Source organism: Coregonus lavaretus, assembly GCF_964263955.1.
Source record: "Coregonus lavaretus genome assembly, contig: HAP1_SCAFFOLD_1054, whole genome shotgun sequence".
In the NCBI taxonomy this organism is placed as follows: Eukaryota; Metazoa; Chordata; class Actinopteri; order Salmoniformes; family Salmonidae; genus Coregonus; species Coregonus lavaretus.
The window spans coordinates 8,090-30,734 of record NW_028162705.1 but is presented as its reverse complement, the minus strand read 5'-3'; the positions used below and the strand labels follow the sequence as shown (position 1 = coordinate 30,734).

Here is a 22,645-nt window from a genome sequence, read left to right as displayed (position 1 = left end):
CCCCGTGGGAATCGAACCCACAACCCAGACGTTGCAAACGCCATGCTCTACCAACTGAGCTACACGGGACTGTTCAATAACAACATTGTAAATGGCTGTGGGGTTTTTTAACCAATAAAACAACGTTTTTATTTCTGTATCTGTGTTAGACATGCCATGACTATCGTCACATTTCTACCTTAAATGTCCGACACACTCCTAGTCGCATCCAATGAACTACTTCTCAGATCAGCTGATTTCTACGCTGCCATTTTGTCCGCGGTAGTAGGCAGGCAGCGAGCTGAGCAAAGCCCCTACACATTCAAGAAAAAGCTGAATAATAAAAAAGACGACGATATGAGTTGGATGTCAAGGCTCAGAGGTTACTGAGATTTTTTGTTGTTGCCAATTTCATGGATATATCGGACTAAATACGTTAAATTCAGTTGTTCCTCGAAGGAAGCAGGGTTGAGACAGAACCCGAACCGTATACTAGGTAGCTAGCTAGTGTTGTGTTAGCAGGAAGGCTAGCCAACTGGCTGCTGTCTTGTATCCGTCTACCACTAGCCTGAAGCGCAAGACAAGTTGGCAAGCTTGACAGTTTAATTTTGCCCATTTCCGTTCGTTATGTTTCGCTCAAAACCAAGGGACTGGTCTGTTCGAGGTAGCCTAAACACACAAAACGTCAGTGGAAGTTGAAGTCAAGAGCTCGGAAGAAGGATTTTATTTTAGCGAACGTTAGCTAGTAACTGTTAGCTAGCTTGGCTAAACTGTGATCATAAGTCTGGGCACATAGCTAGCTCGCCAGTGAGCTCTGGTCTTGTTAATTGACAGTAGGTATCCAGCTAGCTAGCGATGTTTATATGTAGCCAGCGAGCTGACATTTCTGTTTACAAATTGTACAGTGGGACTCTTTCCTGGTTCGAATGCAGCAACGGAAATATTAGCTAACACAAGCTAGTTCACTTGTTAATGTCAATTGTCAACGTTTTTTTTTACTATACAGAATACCTTGTTAATTATAGCTAACGTTAACTAGCTAGATAATTGTTCACTGATTTGCCTATTCAAGCCAATCAAATATTGTGTGTCCGGTTTTTTTTTTCCAGCCAGCTGGTAGCTAAACCCCCAGGTTTGCGGTTGCAACAAATACCTAAAATTAGCCTGACATTTTTCAACGATACTGGGCTAGGACGTCATACCACTTCTTATTTTTTCACGGAACCGATTGACGTGGCCTGAAACCTCCACACTTGTCATAACTGGTGTTACGCACGTCAGCTAATATCCAATCAGTGGACATTGTGTGTATGTGTTTATCATCTAGCTAATTATTGTGGGTTTTGTAGCGAAACAGTGAAACACAATGTCAGGACAGTCTATAACGGATCGCTTCGCAGCGGCACAGCACAGCATGACCGGGTCTGCTATCAGTAAAGCCGTGTGCAAAGCCACGACGCACGAAGTCAGCGGCCCTAAGAAGAAACACCTTGATTGTGAGTATTTGTGTGTGTGTAGGAGGGGAAGGCTGTCTGTCAACTGTCAATCCTTATGTTTCTGATCTGTCTGCTGTCGGTCTGAGTGTTAGCCGTTGATCATGACTCACAGTTCCATTACACATAAGCGTTTGGAAGAAGCGTCTTCTGTATGGAGGGAGTTTTGTTAAGAGCCCTGACGCTTGGTCTGAACATTAACACTCATCTCTTGCGGTACGGTTTTGGAAGCATAAGGACCTTATCTTTCAGATCAGCGATGAATCATGAAAAATAAAATAAAAGGTTCAAATTTGTAAGTCGCTCTGGATAAGAGCGTCTGCTAAATAATGTAAATGGATATACACCTTTTTAGGATTAGTGTTCCCACACGGCCATATCTCAATGTTACAGCGCATGTTTACAGAAGACCGAGGGACCACCTGTGTCAATTAGATATCTAGCATGCTCCAAACACCTGTGTGTAACAGAATAAGACTGTGTAACAAAAGCCGCCAGAAAGGTGTTGTCACTGAGAAATCCTGTCGGCTGCAACTTTGATAAAGCCGGTTAAAATAGTGTACAGTAAATGTATATTTTGCAATTATGAAGTTATTTTAGTGTGATATGAAAGTACAGGGCTTTATGTTTCTAGAACCGTATTGCAATTGACAATCGATTCACATTTAGATGGAGTCCTTGGACCTTAAGGAGTAATGGTGGCTCCTTAAGAGTACATCTTGGGCTAAGCCTGTGTGCGTAGTGCTTCGATCAAAACCAAACATACTGGCTATCAAAACCAAACATACCGGTACTGTAGCTAGCTCGCTACATTGTTGAATTCAATCACACTGTAGCCACTTCCCTAGCTAGAATTACATTGTAGCAAGCAGACCATAGACTAGCAGACCTTGCCAGTGAATTTGTGTGGATATTGCATCCCCCTACTGTCTCTGTCTGGACAGTGGATACTGGTCATGAATTTGTTAATATGATGATCATGAGTAGTGCTGCCGAGTGGCGCAGCGGTCTAAGGCACTGCATCTCAGTGCTTGAGGCTTCAATACAGACCCCCTGGTTCGATTCCAGGCTGTATCACAACCGGCCGTGATTGGGAGTCCCATAGGGCGGCGCACAATTGGCCCAGCATCGTCCGGGTTTGGCCAGTGTTGTTCTTAACTGACTCGCCTAGTTAAATAAAGGTAAAATAAAATAAAATACTGCTTTCCAAGGTCCAGTTGACTGACGTCATTGTGCCTTTTTCACCATGCTGCCGTTCCTGGTCCCCGCAGTATGATGGCCGTTCCATTCTTTTTGAACACCCTCACCGACGGAATTCATGTGACATGTATGGCATTTTGCTGCAAAACCAATTTTCTCCCGGGACAATAAAGTTGTAATGAGAACTTGATGCCTATTTATTTTGCAGTGGCCATTATTGGTTACTGTCAATGTCACCACTGTCTATGTGAAGAGACTGAAGGTCATTGAGGAAGCGGCGTTGATGAAAGCCGAGTTCATGTGTCACAGTCTGAATGAGATAATGAGTCAAGACTAGATCGGAGACAATACATGAAGCGGAGAAGGATACATCTGCTCTGCAGTTGTTACAATGCTTAGGATTTCATTATGGTGTTGTCATAACTAGGGCTATATCATAGCTGGTGTCTCTACACTACTCAGCTGTTACAATGCATAGGATTGCATTATGGTGTTGTGACATATGAAACATTATGGAGTTTTAAAGGAGGCCTGGCTAAGGCCAAAATGTAATAAATATGTCAACTTTCATAAATGATTTCTCAATTATGCTTTTAGATATAAATGTCAAATATGTGCCAACAATCGTACCTCTAAAGAGCCGTTCTATGGATTACATCATGGTATGTTTTTTGTCCTGGTTTCGGGAGGAATCACTGAATGGTGTTGTATCATAACGGGTGCTGTATCATTTCTGGTGTCCCCAGTGCCAACCTACATTTTACATTTGACATTTTAGTAATTTAGCAGACGCTCTTATCCAGAGCGACTTACAGTTAGCGAGTGCATACATTTTTCATACTGGCCCCCCTTGGGAAACGAACCCACAACCCTGTCGTTGCAAGCGCCATGCTCTACCAACTGAGCTACACAGGGGGGCCACTCAGAGGTAAGCTACTCTGCAACGGCTATACAAGCTACAGTGGATATCTATTTGGTGCTTAGTTAGTACCAATAGCTTGTGTCCATATCACGGTATTGTATCATAACTGGTGTTTTATCATAACTGGTGTCCCCACACTGCAGCAGGCAGCAGCCCCTATCAGCCCAGCCTGACATTCACGCATCGTTGGAGAAAATGTATGGTGTTTTGAAGCCATTTAGTCTTATGATTGGGACTGTCCCCCTCAATTACTCCTGGCTGGGCTCCTAGAGATGATGCTGGTTCCCTCCTCCATTTTAAGTAGGCTTATCTGTTGTCATGGTTATAGCCAATGATTTATATATACACCATTGGTTCTAACTGGAACTGGTGAACTAGTGTTTGTGATTTGTTAGGCTTTTTTAGGCTAGTCTATCGTGATGGATGTTAACTTTTATGTTAATTCAAGTAGCGGGAAATTTGGTTCTGGGTGCAGAGATGACATAGCCTAGCTGTTGTAAAAGGAAAACCTTGCGGATATGGTTCCAGTTAAATGAATACGCCTAAATAAACAGGAATTAGGCTAATATAGCAGCAAAAATTCCAAGATGTAGGCCTACTGTGGACTCCCATTGAAATAAAGGTCATACCTGATGGGTATACTACAAAGCAGGATCCAGGAGTTAGCCAGCTAACGCTTAAATATTATTTTGTTTATTTGTATTTTTTTTTATTTAAAGATAATCTTGAAATGGACATGGTGTAATTGATTCAACAAACCATAACGCATATCTAAGTTTAGCTTTGATCCTGCTTTGTAGTGTACCCCTCTGATAGGGGAGATGAATTGCTCAGCTATTTGCATGTTGTAAGGGAGAGAGATGCCTTGATGCTATCAACCAGTTTGTTCTGAGACCTGTGTCTGCCACTCTGCCTACACAGCCTTGCATTGCGTGAGGCCTAGTTGTCATGGTTATTTTGTGGAAGTTGTAACATTTAAGCCCAATCCTTTCCTAATACTTCCGTGCTGTTGTCATGGCGGCCAACTGCCAAGAGTCACAGAACAGAGCAACCAGTTGGTTCAAGCTACAGGAGGTCCAGACAGAGCCTAGTTCTGCCCCTTTTCACTGAGTAATGGTATTGGTTTATTTTTTTATTTAACCAGGTAAGCCAGTTGAGAACAGGTTCTCATTTTAATTTTTTTATTTAACCAGGTAAGCCAGTTGAGAACAGGTTCTCATTTAAATTTTTTTATTTAACCAGGTAAGCCAGTTGAGAACAAGTTCTCATTTACAACTGCGACCTGGCCAAGATAAAGCAAAGCAGTGCGATTAAAAACAACAACACAGAGTTACATATGGGGTAAAACAAAACATAAAGTCAAAAATACAACATAAAATATATATACACTGTGTGCAAATGTAGCAAGTTATTGAGGTAAGGCAATAAATAGGCCATAGTGCAAAATAATTACAATTAGTATTAACACTGGAATGATAGATGTGCAAGAGATGATGTGCAAATAGAGATACTGGGGTGCAAATGAGCAAAATACATAACTATATGGGGATGAGGTAGTTGGGTGGGCTAATTTCAGATGGGCTGTGTACAGGTGCAGTGATCGGTAAGGTGCTCTGACAACTGATGCTTAAAGTTAGTGAGGGAGATAAGAGTCTCCAGCTTCAGAGATTTTTGCAGTTCGTTCCAGTCATTGGCAGCAGAGAACTGGAAGGAATGGCGGCCAAAGGAGGTGTTGGCTTTGGGGATGACCAGTGAGATATACCTGCTGGAGCGCATACTACAGGTGGGTGTTGCTATGGTGACCAATGAGCTAAGATAAGGCAGTGATTTATAGATGGCCTGGAGCCAGTGGGTTTGGTGAAGAATATGTAGTGAGGACCAGCCAACAAGAGCGTACAGGTCACAGTGGTGGGTAGTATATGGGGCTTTGGTGACAAAACGGATGGCACTGTGATAGACTACATCCAATTTGCTGAGTAGAGTGTTGGAGGCTATTTTGTAAATAACATCGCCGAAGTCAAGGATCCGTAGGATAGTCAGTTTTTAACGAGGGCATGTTTGGCAGCATGAGTAAAGGAGGCTTTGTTGCGAAATGGGAAGCCGATTCTGGATTTAACTCTGGATTGGAGATGCTTAATGTGAGTCTGGAAGGAGAGTTTACATTCTAACCAGACACCTAGGTATTTGTAGTTGTCCACATACTCTAGGTCAGACCCGTCGAGAGTCGGGTGGGCATGTGCCAGCAGCGTTCGATTGAAGAGCATGCAGTTAGTTTTACTAGTGTTTAAGAGCAGTTGGAGGCTACGGAAGGAGTGTTGTATGGCATTGAAGCTCGTTTGGAGGTTTGTTAACACAGTGTCGAATTAAGGGCCAGATGTATACAAAATGGTGTCGTCTGCATAGAGGTGGATCTGACAATCACCAGCAGCAAGAGCGACATCATTGATATACACCGAGAAAAGAGTCGGCCCAAGAATTGAACCCTGTGGCACCCCCATAGACTGCCATAGGTCCAGACAACAGGCCCTCCGATTTGACTTATTGAACTCTATCTGAGAAGTAGTTGGTGAACCAGGCGAGGCAGTCATTTGAGAAACCAAGGCTATTTAGTCTGCCAATAAGAATGCGGTGGTTGACAGAGTCGAAAGCCTTGGCCAGGTCGATGAAGACGGCTGCACAGTACTGTCTATTATCGATCGCGGTTATAATATCGTTTAGGACCTTGAGCGTGACTGAGGTGCACCCATGACCAGCTCGGAAACCGGATTGCATAGCGGAGAAGGTACGGTGTGATTCGAAATGGTCGGTGATCTGTTTGTTAACTTGGCTTTCAAAAACTTTCGAAAGGCAGGGCAGGATGGATATAGGTCTGTAAGAGTTTGGATCTAGAGTGTCACCCCCTTTGAAGAGGGGGATGACCGTGGCAGCTTTCCAATCTCTGGGGATCTCAGACGTTATGAAAGAGAGGTTGAACAGGCTAGTAATAGGGGTTGCGACAATTTTGGCGGCTAATTTAAAAAAGAAAGGGTCCAGATTGTCTAGCCCAGATGATTTGTAGGGGTCCAGATTTTGCAGCTCTTTCAGAACATCAGCTGTCTGAATTTGTGTGAAGGAGAAGCGGGGGTGGGGGGCATGGGCAAGTTGCAGCGGAGGGTGCAGAGCTGGTGACTGGGGTAGTGGTAGCCAGGTGGAAAGCATGGCCAGCCGTAGCAAAATGCTTGTTGAAATTCTCGATTTTTTTTTTTAATCGGTGGTGATAGTGTTTCCTAGCCTCAGTGCAGTGGACAGCTGGGAGGAGGTGCTCTTATTCTCCATGGACTTTACAGTGTACCAAAACTTTTTGGAGTTAGTGCTACAGGATGCACATTTCTGTTTGAAAAAGCTAGCCTTTGCTTTCCTAACTGCTTGTGTATATTGGTTCCTAACTTCCCTGAAAAGTTGCATATCGTGGGGGCTATTCGATGCTAATGCAGTACGCCACAGGATGTTTTTGTGCTGGTCAAGGGCAGTCAAGTCTGAGGAGAACCAGGGGCTATATCTGTTCTTAGTTCTGAATTTTTTGAATGGGGCATGCTTATTTAAGATTGAGAGGAAAACACTTTTAAAGAACAACCAGGCATCCTCTACTGACGGAATGAGATCGATATCCATCCAGGATACCTGGGCCAGGTCAATTAGGAAGGCCTGCTCGCTAAAGGGTTTTAGAGAGCTTTTGACAGTGATGAGGGGTGGTCGTTTGACCGCGGACCCGTTACGGACGCAGGCAATAAGGCAGTGATCGCTGAGATCCTGGTTGAAGACAGCGGAGGTGTATTTAGAGGGTAAATTAGTCAGGATGATATCTATAAGGGTGCCCATGTTTACAGATTTAGGGTTGTACCTGGTAGGTTCCTTGATAATTTGTGTGAGATTGAGGGCATCTAGTTTGGATTGTAGGATGGCCGGGGTGTTAAGCATATCCCAGTTTAGGTCACCAAGCAGTACGAACTCTGAGGATAGATGGGGGGCAATCAATTCACATATGGTGTCCAGGGCACAGCTGGGGGCTGAGGGGGGTCTGTAGCAAGCGGCAACAGTGAGAGACTTATTTCTGGAAAGGTGGATTTTTAGCAGTAGGAGCTCAAACTGTTTTGGCACAGACCTGGATTGTATGATAGAGCTCTTCAGGCTATCTCTACAGTAGATTGCAACTCCACCCCCTTTGGCAGTTCTATCTAGACGGAAAATGTTGTAGTTGGGGATGGACATTTCTGAATTTTTGGTGGCCTTCCTAAGCCAGGATTCAGACACTGCTAGAACATCAGGGTTGGCGGAGTGTGCTAACGCAGTGAATAACTCAAACTTAGGGAGGAGGCTTCTAATGTTAACATGCAAAAAATACAATGCTTTTACGGTTACAGAAGTCAACAAATGATAGCTCTTGGGGAGTAGGAGTGATACTGGGGGCTGCAGGGCCTGGGTTAACCTCTACATCACCAGAGGAACAGAGGAGGACTAAAATAAGGATACGGCTAAAGGCTTTAAGAACTGGTCTTCTAGTGCGTTGGGTACAGAGAGTAAAGGGGGCAGATTTCCGGGCGGTGTAGAATAGACGTATGAGTCGTTCATAGGGCTAATTCAGTGGAACATCCCATATGAAGCAGAATATGAGAGGGGAAGTGACCTTAGACACACCACAATGGGTAAATAATACAACCATGTTTGCCCACTGTAGCCTAGGTCTTCGTCAGGCTTGAATAAAAGCCTAGACCTACCTCTCACATACTGTTTGCATGTCAGAATGTCAACACACTCATTTAAGATGTCTGTCCGTCCGACCAACAATGCGATGTGACTGTTTTTTAAAGCCATTTTGTTGTCTCACTGCATGTCACTTATGACTACTTGATATGCTGCCAGAACAGCCCTTCTCAACCTTGACACTGTCCCAAATGACGGCCTATTCCTTGTATATTGTAGTGGACTTTAAAGGGAAAAGGGGGGCATTTTGGACGCAGCTACAGGCTAGCTCTAGTCCACTACTAATGCAGCTTATCATCGACAAAGGAAACGGGTTGCGTAGTAGTGTGTGTGTGTGACTATTGCGACACTTTGTTACAGGGCAGAAGAGGGTAACAGCTGACAGTCGGGTTCACTGTGGAGCCAGCTGACAGTCGGGTTCACTGTGGAGCCAGCTGACAGTCGGGTTCACTGTGGAGCCAGCTGACAGTCGGGTTCACTGTGGAGCCAGCTGACAGACAGTCGGGTTCACTGTGGAGCCATGACAGTCGGGTTCACTGTGGAGCCAGCTGACAGTCTGGTTCACTGTGGAGCCAGCTGACAGTCTGGTTCACTGTGGAGCCAGCTGACAGACAGTCGGGTTCACTGTGGAGCCAGCTGACAGTCGGGTTCACTGTGGAGCCAGCTGACAGACAGTCGGGTTCACTGTGGAGCCAGCTGACAGACAGTCGGGTTCACTGTGGAGCCAGCTGACAGACAGTCGGGTTCACTGTGGAGCCAGCTGACAGACAGTCGGGTTCACTGTGGAGCCAGCTGACAGTCTGGTTCACTGTGGAGCCAGCTGACAGTCTGGTTCACTGTGGAGCCATGACAGTCGGGTTCACTGTGGAGCCAGCTGACAGACAGTCGGGTTCACTGTGGAGCCATGACAGTCGGGTTCACTGTGGAGCCAGCTGACAGTCGGGTTCACTGTGGAGCCAGCTGACAGACAGTCGGGTTCACTGTGGAGCCAGCTGACAGTCGGGTTCACTGTGGAGCCAGCTGACAGACAGTCGGGTTCACTGTGGAGCCAGCTGACAGTCTGGTTCACTGTGGAGCCAGCTGACAGTCGGGTTCACTGTGGAGCCAGCTTTTAGTGAGCAGCATAGTGCTGGACCCTCGAGACAGTGGAAAACTCAAACAGGTCGGAAAAAGGATAGTGCTCTGTAGTTGAGTCAAGTGTTTGCAAGAGTTTCTGTTTAGTGGACTCCGAATAAAAGGTGTGTGTGTGTCTAGGAGCTCTATGTGTATGGAACATTTTAGCGCTCCTGTCATCTACAGGGTATTTTTAGCCTGGCTGGGTCCTTTGGCCATGTCTGCCGGCTTGTTGTGTACCTTTCTCCCCTCCCCTGGCACGCTCTCTCTCCCTCTTCCTCTCCCTCTCCCTGTCCTCTCTCTCTCTCTCTCGCTCGGCAGCTCGTCTAGGCTGGATTCACACGACCATGGAACAGACTACAGACCAAGAGTCGTCCTAAAGGGAGAACGAAGGAGAGCGCGAGGGAGTCCACAAGGCTAGTAGGAATCACACAACTCCAGAGGGAGGGAGGGGGAGAGAAAGAGGGCATGGAAGACTGTCTACCTTCGTACCCTCCCTGGCTGGCTGGATCGGCAGGGAGGGAGGGGGAGAGAAAGAGAGCATGGAAGACTGTCTACCTTCGTACCCTCCCTGGCTGGCTGGATCGGCAGGGAGGGAGGGGGAGAGAAAGAGAGCATGGAAGACTGTCTACCTTCGTACCCTCCCTGGCTGGCTGGATCGGCAGCTCTGGATTCACACGACCATGGAGCAGGCTGCTACAGGACTCTACAGTAGTCGAGAGGAGAGGAAATGGAGAGGTGTGAGAGACACAGACGACAGAGAATGGGGGAGAGAGAGAGAGAGAGAGAGGGAATGAGGGAGATTGGAGAGAATACTCTACCAAGAGTGAGCCAGGAACCTGGGTGGCTGAGCCCATATTCACAAAACATCTGAGAGTTGGAGTGCTGAGCTAGAATCAGGTCCCCTTTGGCAATATAACCTTATTGACTATGATCTAAAATGGGAAACTGATCCTAGATCAGGCATGGTTTCTCTTGGTTTGGCCTAACGTCAAGTCGGCAGCAATCTTGCTTTATTCACATCGTCTGCGTCATTTAGATTTGAATGCACATGATTCAGTTGGATTGTTAGGAAGGCAGTGCAAAACCATATGACTGCATTTCAGGATGGTTTGGCTTCTTTCGCTGCAGCTCCAGGCTCTAGTTTCCTTTGTGTACACACACACACACACACACACACACACACACACACACACCTCCTTTTGATGGATCGGAACTGAAAATAGAGGATGCGCCTCAAGCAAATAATTTCACCAGAGCCTGTGGTTCAGTGGTGGAATTATGGTTTTGGAATAAAAGGAATTATGAAATATTGCATCTTTCTACACAGACATACCAATTCCCATTGTGTTGTGGAGGAATTGTAGAATCCCCTCGACGCCGACGTGGTTCTAAACTCGATCATGGTCATGCCTTGGTCGCCATGAGAACAGAAACAGGGTAATCTAAAACGGAGAAAGACGGGAGAGTCACGGAGGAGACACAAAGGGAGAAGGGAAATAAGAGATGGAACTGTATACTCTTAATATAGTTATTTATACACCTTCTGCCATCTATACCTCCTCCCTCTCTCTCTCTCTCTCCCTCTCTTTCTACCCCCCTTGTCTGTCTTTCTCTCGCTTTCTCTCTCTCTCTTCATGCAGGGGAATTCTCTTTTCGGTAAACCCACCATCGTGTGTGTCAGGCAGGCAGACAGCAGGAGATGATAAGATATGCGAGGTGCTCCTCTTTAATCTTCCCCCTATCCTCCCCATCTTTAGGTTGTGTACATGTATGCATCTGTGTGTGTTAGAATTTTTTGTACAGATAATATGGCAGATTAGCATACCTTTTTATAGATATGCAAGCGGGAGGCGAGGAGGAGGGGGCGGGGGGGAGGCAAGGAGAACCGACCCCAGCAACGAGGCTGGCAGCTGGGCCAGATGTAGTCTTTCTTCCCCTGCCTGGCTCGACCACCTGGCGCCTAGTGCTCCCTCTCTCTCCACCTGCTCACGTCCTACTTCCTACAGCTGGCAGCACTGACTGTTCCCCCTCCATCTCTCCTAGGTCAGGCTAGCTAGTGGCTGACCTACAGCTGGCAGCACTGACTGTTCCCCCTCCATATCTCCTTCTAGGTCAGGCTAGCTAGTGGCTGACCTACAGTGTGCTACAACTCACTTCACCTTATGTAGCTCATCTCGAGGGCTGCATCTCTCAATAGTCAACAGGCTTCGTCTTCTAAATGGAGTGGGCATATACATTTTAGAGGGATGTTTCATACTTGAGGCTTGAAATGCTTCCACTGATAGTCTCACTTGACTGACTTCATGTCCGTTGAGAGTCCTAGCTATCCTTCCTCTCCAGTTGTTGTTTGCTTGGTCACTCTCACCCCACCATAGTCCCTTGCCTCTCCGTCTCCTAGCCTATTGTATTTGACTGTGTGTGTGTGTGTGTGTGTGGTGATGAGGTAAGAGCCCTAAGCTCAGGCCTGTACCAGGAGCTCCCCATTACGGGGACTGACCAGTGCAACCCAGAGGGCAAAGGTCATGCCAGCCCTGTTGAACCCTGCTGAAAGGAACAATGGCGCTGTGTGCATTGGAACACACACAGAAACACACACACACACTGGAACACAGAGAGGGGCTGTCTGTCAACTCTGAGGAGGACAGATGAGCTCACTGCTCATGCCCTCTTTGTCACTGTCCATCTCTCACTGAATCTCTAGAATCTCTGGTGTTCTAGAATGTCTTTGGTTTTCTAGAATGTCTTCTGAGTTCTGGAATCCCTCAGTGTTCTACAATACACTGCTCAAAAAAATAAAGGGAACACTAAAATAACACATCCTAGATCTGAATGAATGAAATGATCTTATTAAATACTTTTTTCTTTACATAGTTGAATGTGCTGACAACAAAATCACACAAAAACTATCAATGGAAATCAAATTTATCAACCCATGGAGGTCTGGATTTGGAGTCACCCTCAAAATTAAAGTGGAAAACCACAATACAGGCTGATCCAACTTTGATGTAATGTCCTTAAAACAAGTCAAAATGAGGCTCAGTAATGTGTGTGGCCTCCATGTGCCTGTATGACCTCCCTACAATGCCCGGGCATGCTCCTGATGAGGTGGCGGATGGTCTCCTGAGGGATCTCCTCCCAGACCTGGACTAAAGCATCCGCCAACTCCTGGACAGTCTGGTGCAACGTGGCGTTGGTGGATGGAGCGAGACATGATGTCCCAGATGTGCTCAATTGGATTCAGGTCTGGAGAACGGGCGGGCCAGTCCATAGCATCAATGCCTTCCTCTTGCAGGAACTGCTGACACACTCCAGCCACATGAGGTCTAGCATTGTCTTGCATTAGGAGGAACCCAGGGCCAACCGCACCAGCATATGGTCTCACAAGGGGTCTGAGGATCTCATCTCGGTACCTAATGGCAGTCAGGCTACCTCTGGCGAGCACATGGAGGGCTGTGCGGCCCCCCAAAGAAATGCCACCCCACACCATGACTGACCCACCGCCAAACCGGTCATGCTGGAGGATGTTGCAGGCAGCAGAACGTTCTCCACAGCGTCTCCAGACTCTGTCACGTCTGTCACGTGCTCAGTGTGAACCTGCTTTCATCTGTGAAGAGCACAGGGCGCAGGTGGCGAATTTGCCAATCTTGGTGTTCTCTGGCAAATGCCAAACGTCCTGCACGGTGTTGGGCTATAAGCACAACCCCCACCTGTGGACGTCGGGCCCTCATACCACCCTCATGGAGTCTGTTTCTGACCGTTTGAGCAGACACATGCACATTTGTGGCCTGCTGGAGGTCATTTTGCAGGGCTCTGGCAGTGCTCCTACTGCTCCTCCTTGCACAAAGGCGGAGGTAGCAGTCCTGCTGCTGGGTTGTTGCCCTCCTACGGCCTCCTCCTCGTCTCCTGATGTACTGGCCTGTCTCCTGGTAGCGCCTCCATGCTCTGGACACTACGCTGACAGACACAGCAAACCTTCTTGCCACAGCTCGCATTGATGTGCCATCCTGGATGAGCTGCACTACCTGAGCCACTTGTGTGGGTTGTAGACTCCGTCTCATGCTACCACTAGAGTGAAAGCACCGTCAGCATTCAAATGTGACCAAAACATCAGCCAGGAAGCATAGGAACTGAGAAGTGGTCTGTGGTCACCACCTGCAAAACCAGTCCTTTATTGGGGGTGTCTTGCTAATTGCCTATAATTTCCACCTGTTGTCTATTCCATTTGCACAACAGCATGTGAAATGTATTGTCAATCAGTGTTGCTTCCTAAGTGGACAGTTTGATTTCACAGAAGTGTGATTGACTTGGAGTTACATTGTGTTGTTTAAGTGTTCCCTTTATTTTTTTGAGCAGTGTATATTTGTAGAATCTCCCAGAATTGTGCCATGATATTAGAGGAGAGTTTGTGTTACACATTGCCATCATGTGTAGGGTGCCGCACACACTAAGTCTAGCTGGCATGTGGGTTTTCACAGCCACTCTCGAACATTGCTGATGGACAGCAAGAGGGGGAAGAGAAGAAAAGAGGAGGGTGAAGAGAGGAGATGGAAAAGAGGAATTGTTCAGCCCTGCATGGTCAGGGTTTCTGCAGATTGCAGGCTGGATAAGATGAGATCCACCACCACCACCACCACGCCCCAGATGGAACCAGCCTCTGCTCACACTGCAGCTCTCTCGCTGTCTCTCTCTCTCTCTCCATCTGCCCCGTCTCTTTTGTCTCCCTCCCTCCTCCCTCCGTTTAAGACAACTGACTCTGACTGTGATCAATGGCATCCAAATGTGTTTCCACCCCCTTTTGATTAAGTCAGCACATATCCCCTACATTACAGCAGACACACCTCGAACATGCACACACCACACACACACGCCACACGCACATGCTACACACACGCCACACGCCACACACACACGCCACACACACGTTTGCATAGACACATTCTCACACACACACTCAGACCAGGTCCCCCAGGACCCAATCAGCTCTTCTCTCTTTCACAATCCTGATGAAAAAACACAAGTGCAGAAAAAGAGCGAGAGAGGGGGAGAGACTGGGAAGAGGGGGAGAGACTGGGAAGAGGGGGAGAGACTGGGAAGAGAGGGGGAGAGACTGGGAAGAGGGGGAGAGACTGGGAAGAGGGGGAGAGACTGGGAAGAGAGGGGGAGAGACTGGGAAGAGAGGGGGAGAGACTGGGAAGAGGGGGAGAGACTGGGAAGAGGGGGAGAGACTGGGAAGAGGGGGAGAGACTGGGAAGAGGGGGAGAGACTGGGAAGAGGGGGGAGAGACTGGGAAGAGGGGGAGAGACTGGGAAGAGGGGGAGAGACTGGGAAGAGAGGGGAGAGACTGGGAAGAGAGGGGAGAGACTGGGAAGAGAGGGGAGAGATACTGGGAAGAGGGGGGAGAGACTGGGAAGAGAGGGGAGAGATACTGGGAAGAGGGGGAGAGACTGGGAAGAGGGGGAGAGACTGGGAAGAGAGGGGAGAGATACTGGGAAGAGGGGGAGAGACTGGGAAGAGGGGGAGAGACTGGGAAGAGAGGGGAGAGACTGGGAAGAGAGGGGAGAGACTGGGAAGAGAGGGGAGAGATACTGGGAAGAGAGGGGGGAGAGACTGGGAAGAGAGGGGAGAGATACTGGGAAGAGGGGGAGAGACTGGGAAGAGAGGGGAGAGATACTGGGAAGAGAGGGGAGAGATACTGGGAAGAGAGGGGAGAGATACTGGGAAGAGGGGGAGAGACTGGGAAGAGGGGGAGAGACTGGGAAGAGAGGGGAGAGACTGGGAAGAGAGGGGAGAGACTGGGAAGAGAGGGGGAGAGACTGGGAAGAGAGGGGAGAGATACTGGGAAGAGAGGGGAGAGATACTGGGAAGAGAGGGGAGAGATACTGGGAAGAGAGGGGAGAGATACTGGGAAGAGGGGGAGAGACTGGGAAGAGAGGGGAGAGACTGGGAAGAGAGGGGGAGAGACTGGGAAGAGAGGGGGAGAGACTGGGAAGAGAGGGGGAGAGACTGGGAAGAGGGGGAGAGACTGGGAAGAGGGGGAGAGACTGGGAAGAGAGGGGAGAGATACTGGGAAGAGAGGGGAGAGACTGGGAAGAGAGGGGGAGAGACTGGGAAGAGGGGGAGAGACTGGGAAGAGGGGGAGAGACTGGAAAGAGGGGGAGAGACTGGGAAGAGAGGGGGAGAGACTGGGAAGAGAGGGGAGAGATACTGGGAAGAGAGGGGAGAGACTGGGAAGAGAGGGGGAGAGACTGGGAAGAGAGGGGGAGAGACTGGGAAGAGAGGGGGAGAGACTGGGAAGAGAGGGGGAGAGACTGGGAAGAGGGGGAGAGACTGGGAAGAGGGGGAGAGACTGGGAAGAGGGGGAGAGACTGGGAAGAGGGGGGAGAGAGAGACTGGGAAGAGAGGGAGATACTGGGGAGAGGGGGGAGAGAGACTGGGGAGAGGGGGGAGAGAGAGACTGGGAAGAGAGGGAGAGGGGGAGAGACTGGGAAGAGGGGGAGAGACTGGGAGAAGAGGGGTAGAGAGAGACTGGGAAGAGGGGGAGAGAGACTGGAAAGAGGGGGAGAGATGGGGAAGAGACTGGGGAAGAGACTGGGGAAGAGACTGGGGAAGAGACTGTGATGAGATGGGGAAGAGAGAGAGAGTACAGAAATCTGAAATTGGTTTTGTTAAACAGGTCTTGCTCAGCTCTGCTGCGTATAATGACAGAAACATGCTCTGGGAAAGAGTGATCCCATGTTTTATTACTAATTATGAACTGGGAGGTTCGAGCCCTGAATGCTGATTGGCTGGAAGCCGTTGTATACCACGGGTATGACAAAACATTAATTTTTACTGTTCTAATTACGTTGGTGACCAGTTTATAATAGCAGTAAGGCACCTCGGGGGTTTGTGGTATATGGCCAATATACTACGCCTAAGGGCTGTATCCAGGCTGTACTCCACATTGTGTCATGCATAAGAACAACCCTTAGCCTCGGTACGGTATATTTAAGCAATAAGGCCCGAGGGGGTGTGGTATATGGCCAATTTACCACGGCTAAGGGCTGTTCTTAGGCACGATGCAACACCCTTAGCCGTGGTATATTGGTCATATATCACAAACCCCCGAGGTGCCTTATTGCTATTATAAACTGGTTAACGTAATTAGAGCAGTGCAAATAAATGTTTTGTGATACCCTGATATACCACGGCTGTCAGCCAATCAGCATTCAGGGCTCGAACCACCCAGTTTATAATGGCCGTTATACCACACACCCTCGGGCCTTATTGCTTAAATATTCATTTTCATATCACACTGAAATCCTAATGTAGCCTGGACCCATTGCCCAATATACATGTTAATATGCGAGAGAGAGATGCTACAGACGAATTAGTTACCAGGTGGGTGTGTGTAGTCTGTACCCGTGTTGTCGAACAAAAGAGGGAGGGATTTGGGAGAGCGAGTGGGAGGAGACGGCAGGGGTAAGAATACAATTTTAAAAAAACACATTCACTTTTCATGGTGGACAAGTACTAATTGGTGGCCATTAGGACTGACCCCATTTAGGCAACTGGTCGATTATTTGGTCGATAAGCTGTTGGTCGACAGAGATGTCTTTAGTGGATGCGATGCGTACATGTGTCACGTAAAGAGAACAAAGGGATAGGGAATATTTTTCCCTAAACAAATGAGGAATTTCTGTAACACAACTTTTCAGTCAGAAATGGCTGTAATTATGTTGCAGCTTCAGCAACACGGACAGCGCGATAAACACTGTGGGGGTCACTACAGCAGGGAGGAGAGACAGCCAACGGGTGCTAGTCAAATCAAATCAAACTTTATTTGTCACATGCGCCGAATACAACAGGCGTAGACCTTAATGTGAAATGCTTACTTACAAGCTCTTAACCAACAATGCAGTTAAAAATGAATTAAGAAAATATTTACCAAATAAACTAAAGTAAAAATAAATATGTAACACAATAAAATATCAATGACAAGGCTATATACAGGGGGTACCGGTACCGAGTCAATGTGCGGGGGTACAGGTTAGTCGAGGTAATTTGTACATGTAGGTAGGGATAAAGTGACTATGCATAGATAATAGACAGCGGGTGGCAACAGTGTAAAAACAAATGGGGGGGAGGTGTCAATGTAAATAGTCCGGGTGGCCATTTTACTAATTGTTCAGCAATCTTATGGCATGGGGGTAGAAGCTGTTAAGGAGCCTTTTGGTCCTAGACTTGGCGCTCCGGTACCACTTGCCATGCGGTAGCAGCGAGGACAGTCTATGGCTTGGGTGACTGTAGTCTTTGACAATTATTTGGGCCTTCCTCTGACACCGCCTAGTATGTAGGTCCTGGATGGCAGGAAGCTTGGCCCCAGTGATGTACTGGGCCGTACGCACTACCCTCTGTAGTGCCTTACGGTCAGATGCCGAGCAGTTGCCATACCAGGCGGTGATGCAACCGGTCAGGATGCTCTCGATGGTGCAGCTGTATAACTTTTTGAGGATCTGGGGACCCATGCCAAATCTTTTCAGTCACCTGAGGGGGAATAGGCTTTGTCGTGCCCTCTTCAAGACTGTCTTGGTGTGTTTGGACCATGATAGTTTGTTGGTGATGTGGACACCAAGGAACTTGAAACTCTCGACCCGCTCCACTACAGCCCCGTCGATGTTAATGGTGTCCTGTTCGGCCCGCCTTTTCCTGTAGTCCACGATCAGCTCCTTTGTCTTGCTCACATTAAGGGAATGGTTGTTGTCCTGGCACAACACTGCCAGGTCTCTGACCTCCTCCCTATAGGCTCTCAACGTTGTCGGTGATCAGGCCTACCACTGTTGTCGACTGCAAACTTAATGATGGTGTTGGAGTCGTGTTTGGCCACGCAGTTGTGGGTGAGCAGGGAGTACAGGAGGGGACTAAGCACGCACCCCTGAGGGGCCCCAGTGTTGAGGATCAGCGTGGCAGACGTGTTGTTGCCTACGCTTACCACCTGGGGGCGGCCCGATCTGTGGATCTGTTGGGGCGATATGCGAATTGGAGTGGGTATAGGGTATCCGGGATGATGCTGTTGATGTGAGCCATGACCAGCCTTTCAAAGCACTTCATGGCTACCAACATGAGTGCTACGGGGCGGTAATAATTTTGGCAGGTCTGCTTGAAACATGTAGTTATTACAAACTCGGTCAGGGAGAGGTTGATAATGTCAGTGAAGACACTTGCCAGTTGGTCCGCGCATGCTTTGAGTACACATCCTGGTAATCCGTCTGGCCCCGCGGCTTTGTGAATGTTGACCTGTGTAAAGGTCTTGTTCATATCGGCTACCGAGAGCGTTATCACACAGTCGTCCGTAACTGCTGGTGCTCTCATGCATGCTTCAGTGTTGCTTTCCTCGACGTGAGCATAAAAGGCATTTAGCTCGTCTGGTATGCTCGCGTCACTGGGCAGCTCGCGGCTGGGTTTCCCTTTGTGGTCCGTAATAGTTTTCAAGCCCTGCCACATCCGAAGAGCGACAGAGCCGGTGTAGTAGGATTAAATCTTAATCCTGTATTGATGCTTTGCCTGATTGATGGTTCGTCTGAGGGCGTAGCGGGATTTCTTATAAGCGTCCGGATTAGTGTCCCGCTCCTTGAAAGCAGCAGCTCTAGCCTTTAGCTCAATGCGGATGCTGCCTGTAATCCATGGCAGCTGGTCGGGATATTTGTCACTGTGGGGACGACGTCGTCGATGCACTTATTGATGAAGCCGGTGACTGAGTTGGTATACTCCTCAATGCCATTGAATGAATCCCGGAACATATTCCAGTCTGTGCTAGCAAAAAAGTCCTGTAGCGTAGCATCCCCGTCATATGACCACTTCCGTATTGAGCGAGTCACTGGTACTTCCTGCTTTAGTTTTTGCTTGTAAGCAGGAATCAGGAGGATTGAATTATAGTCACACAGTCACTGGCTGTCTTTTTTATTTTACACAGCGCAGCAATTCTGAGCCCAGTGTACAATCAAATCAATTGTTGGTCGGACTCCCTCTAGTCATTTGTGTGTCTTAATTATTTAATCAAACAGTGTGCTTAACGCATCAGACAAGCTCAGTGAATATAGTTGATTTGATTAAAACCACATAGAAACATCCTATCTATGGAAAAATACACGTTTTAAAATCTCGGCCAATCGATTGGTCGAAAGAACAGATGTTTTTTTTAGTCGGTGACAGCCCTAGTGGCCGTGAAAGTTGTTGTTGTGGTGCATAAGAAGGAGACGTGTGACCCATGCAGAGGGATGATGCAATACGCATACTATCAATAGAATGATCTAAATGGAACAGCCGATGTAGAACAGAACATTGCTTTGTAGGGCCGGGACGATACCAGTATCACGATACTCATTAGTATCATGGCAAGGAAACGAAAACTGCCCTAATGTTGGAAACAAACATCATTATGTTGTCATCCGTAGTCACATTTTATTTATTTTCCAAACTATAGCACAATATTTTACATACAGAAGGTTTTTAAAGGACCGAAGATTGTGGTCTGCTTCGTGTTTTGCTTTTTGCCATGGAAAAAATATTGCGGTACTGCTATCGTCACAGCCCTGTTGCTTTGGAATTGGAAGGTCTCGTTCTATGATTTCTTCTCATTTGCATTTGATGGGGTAGGTTTCTAGGGGCTTCCAATATTAGGCTAAAAGAAACAAATTGAAATGTTGAGGCCCCCATCCATTGTATCAAATGTCCTTAACTCACCAAGGCCAATTTGTACTAGTCTATGTTTGATGTCTCTGTTTGTGTGAGTGAAATCCCCTATTACCCTCTTTGTCCTTCATTTCTAACTTGCTCAGGTCCACTGTCACACCGCTGTGAGTGTGTGTGTATCTGAGAGAGAGTGAGAGCGTTCCTTGTCCTCGATTTCCCTATCTAAACTGCATACAGGCCCTGATCTCACCACCCTCTCTCTTGTCCGTGTTTGGATCTCTGGCTCTATCTGTGTGTGTGCCTGTCTGTCTTTCCATCTGTCTCTCTCTCCATCTGTCTCTCTCTCCATCTGTCTCTCTCTCCATCTGTCTCTCTCTCCATCTGTCTCTCTCTCCATCTGTCTGTCTTTCCATCTGTCTCTCTCTCCATCTGTCTCTCTCTCCATCTGTCTCTCTCTCCATCTGTCTCTCTCTCCATCTGTCTCTCCATGTGTTTGTGTCTTAAACTCTAACTCTGTCTCTCTCTGTCTCCTCCAGACCTGATCCACTGCACCAATGAGATGAACGTGTCGGTCCCCCAGCTGGCTGACACCCTGTTTGAGAGGACAGCCAATAGTAGCTGGGTGGTGGTCTTCAAAGCTTTGATCGCTACACACCACCTCATGATGTACGGCAATGAGGTAAGTGAAAACACACTCCCAAAGGCCTTCAATAGTATTCTCAATGATCATTTTAAATTCAGTCCACGCCTGCGTTGAGCTCTTGAGAAATGTGTTCCTGGTAAATGTTCTATTTGATAAGAGGGCAGAACATCCACTGTACTGATAATGATTACGTCAGCTACTTTTACTGTTTCAACTCTGTGACGACTCCGTAGAAATGGCACTGGACCTTGTCACCCTAGTTTAGCAAGAAGCACATTTCCACATATGAGGATGATGTAAGCGTTCTTGTAGCTTCCTCTTTCTCTTATGCTGTTGTTTCTAAGACGTCCTCTGGCCAGAGAAAGAGAGAGGGGGATCAAAAGAAGGATATGGAGCAGGGAGAAAGATGGAGCAAGAGGGAGAGATCAAAACAATGAACCATGGAGAAAGAGAGGGATCCCAATCTCCATTCCATAGTGTTGGTCTTGATTGGATCGGTTGGCAGCACTGTGTTGTAGAGTTTAGTTTTAGTCTACCCAGTATCAATACTCCATTAATTCTTCACCCGAGGTTTATACTGTACACCTGCCAAGCTTTTCTCTCTCGCGCCCTCTCTCCTTCTCTCTCCCGCTCGGGCTCTCTCCCGCTCGGGCTCTCTCCCGCTCGGGCTCTCTCCCGCTCGGGCTCTCTCCCGCTCGGGCTCTCTCCCGCTCGGGCTCTCTCCCGCTCGGGCTCTCTCCCGCTCTGGCTCTCTCCCGCTCTGGCTCTCTCCCGCTCTGGCTCTCTCCCGCTCGGGCTCTCTCCCGCTCGGGCTCTCTCCCGCTCGGGCTCTCTCCCGCTCGGGCTCTCTCCCGCTCGGGCTCTCTCCCGCTCGGGCTCTCTCCCGCTCGGGCTCTCTCCCGCTCGGGCTCTCTCCCGCTCTGGCTCTCTCCCGCTCGGGCTCTCTCCCGCTCGGGCTCTCTCCCGCTCGGGCTCTCTCCCGCTCGGGTTCTCTCCCGCTCGGGCTCTCAATTCAATTCAATTCAAAGGGCTTTATTGGCATGGGAAACGTATGTTAACATTGCCAAAGCAAGTGAAGTAGATAATAAACAAAAGGGAAATAAACAATAAATATTAACAGTAAACATTACACTCAGAAGTTCCAAAAGAATAAAGACATTTCAAATGCCATATTATGTATATATACAGTGTTGTAACAATGTGCAAATAGTTAAAGTACAAATGGGAAAATAAATAAACATAAATAGGGGTTGTATTTACAATGGTGTTTGTTCTTCACTGATTGCCCTTTTCTTGCGGCAACAGGTCACAAATCTTGCTGCTGTAATGGCACACTGTGGTTTTTCACCCAGTAGATAAGGGAGTTTATCAAAATTGGGTTTGTTTTCGAATTCTTTGTGGATCTCTGTAATCCCATTTTGTGAATTCTTGGTTGGTGAGCGGACCCCAGACCTCACAACCATAAAGGGCAAGTATTTTTTGCCAGATCCTAATTGGTATGTCGAATTTTATGTTCCTTTTGATGGCGTAGAAGGCCCATCTTACCCTGTCTCTCAGCTCTCTCTGGCTTGCTCTTTCTCTCTGGCTCGCTCATTCTCTCTGGCTCGCTCTTTCTCTCTGGCTCGCTCTTTCTCTCTGGCTCGCTCATTCTCTCTGGCTCGCTCTTTCTCTCTGGCTCGCTCATTCTCTCTGGCTCGCTCTTTCTCTCTGGCTCGCTCTTTCTCTCTGGCTCGCTCGCTCTCTCTGGCTCGCTCTTTCTCTCTGGCTCGCTCATTCTCTCTGGCTCGCTCTTTCTCTCTGGCTCGCTCTTTCTCTCTGGCTCGCTCGCTCTCTCTGGCTCGCTCTTTCTCTCTGGCTTGCTCTTTCTCTCTGGCTCGCTCA

The 22,645-nt window shown here is 47.9% G+C and overlaps 1 protein-coding gene across 1 annotated transcript; it reads left to right on the top strand.

Moving 5' to 3' along the window:
- Positions 1-238: 238 nt before the first annotated feature.
- Positions 239-21,987, top strand: LOC311119000 (phosphatidylinositol-binding clathrin assembly protein-like). Its single transcript, XM_084193752.1, has 2 exons — positions 239-1,475; positions 20,658-21,987. Exons 1-2 carry the CDS (start codon positions 1,346-1,348, stop codon positions 20,876-20,878), a joined length of 351 nt encoding a protein of 116 aa, XP_084049878.1. The 5' UTR covers positions 239-1,345; the 3' UTR covers positions 20,879-21,987.
- Positions 21,988-22,645: the final 658 nt, after the last annotated feature.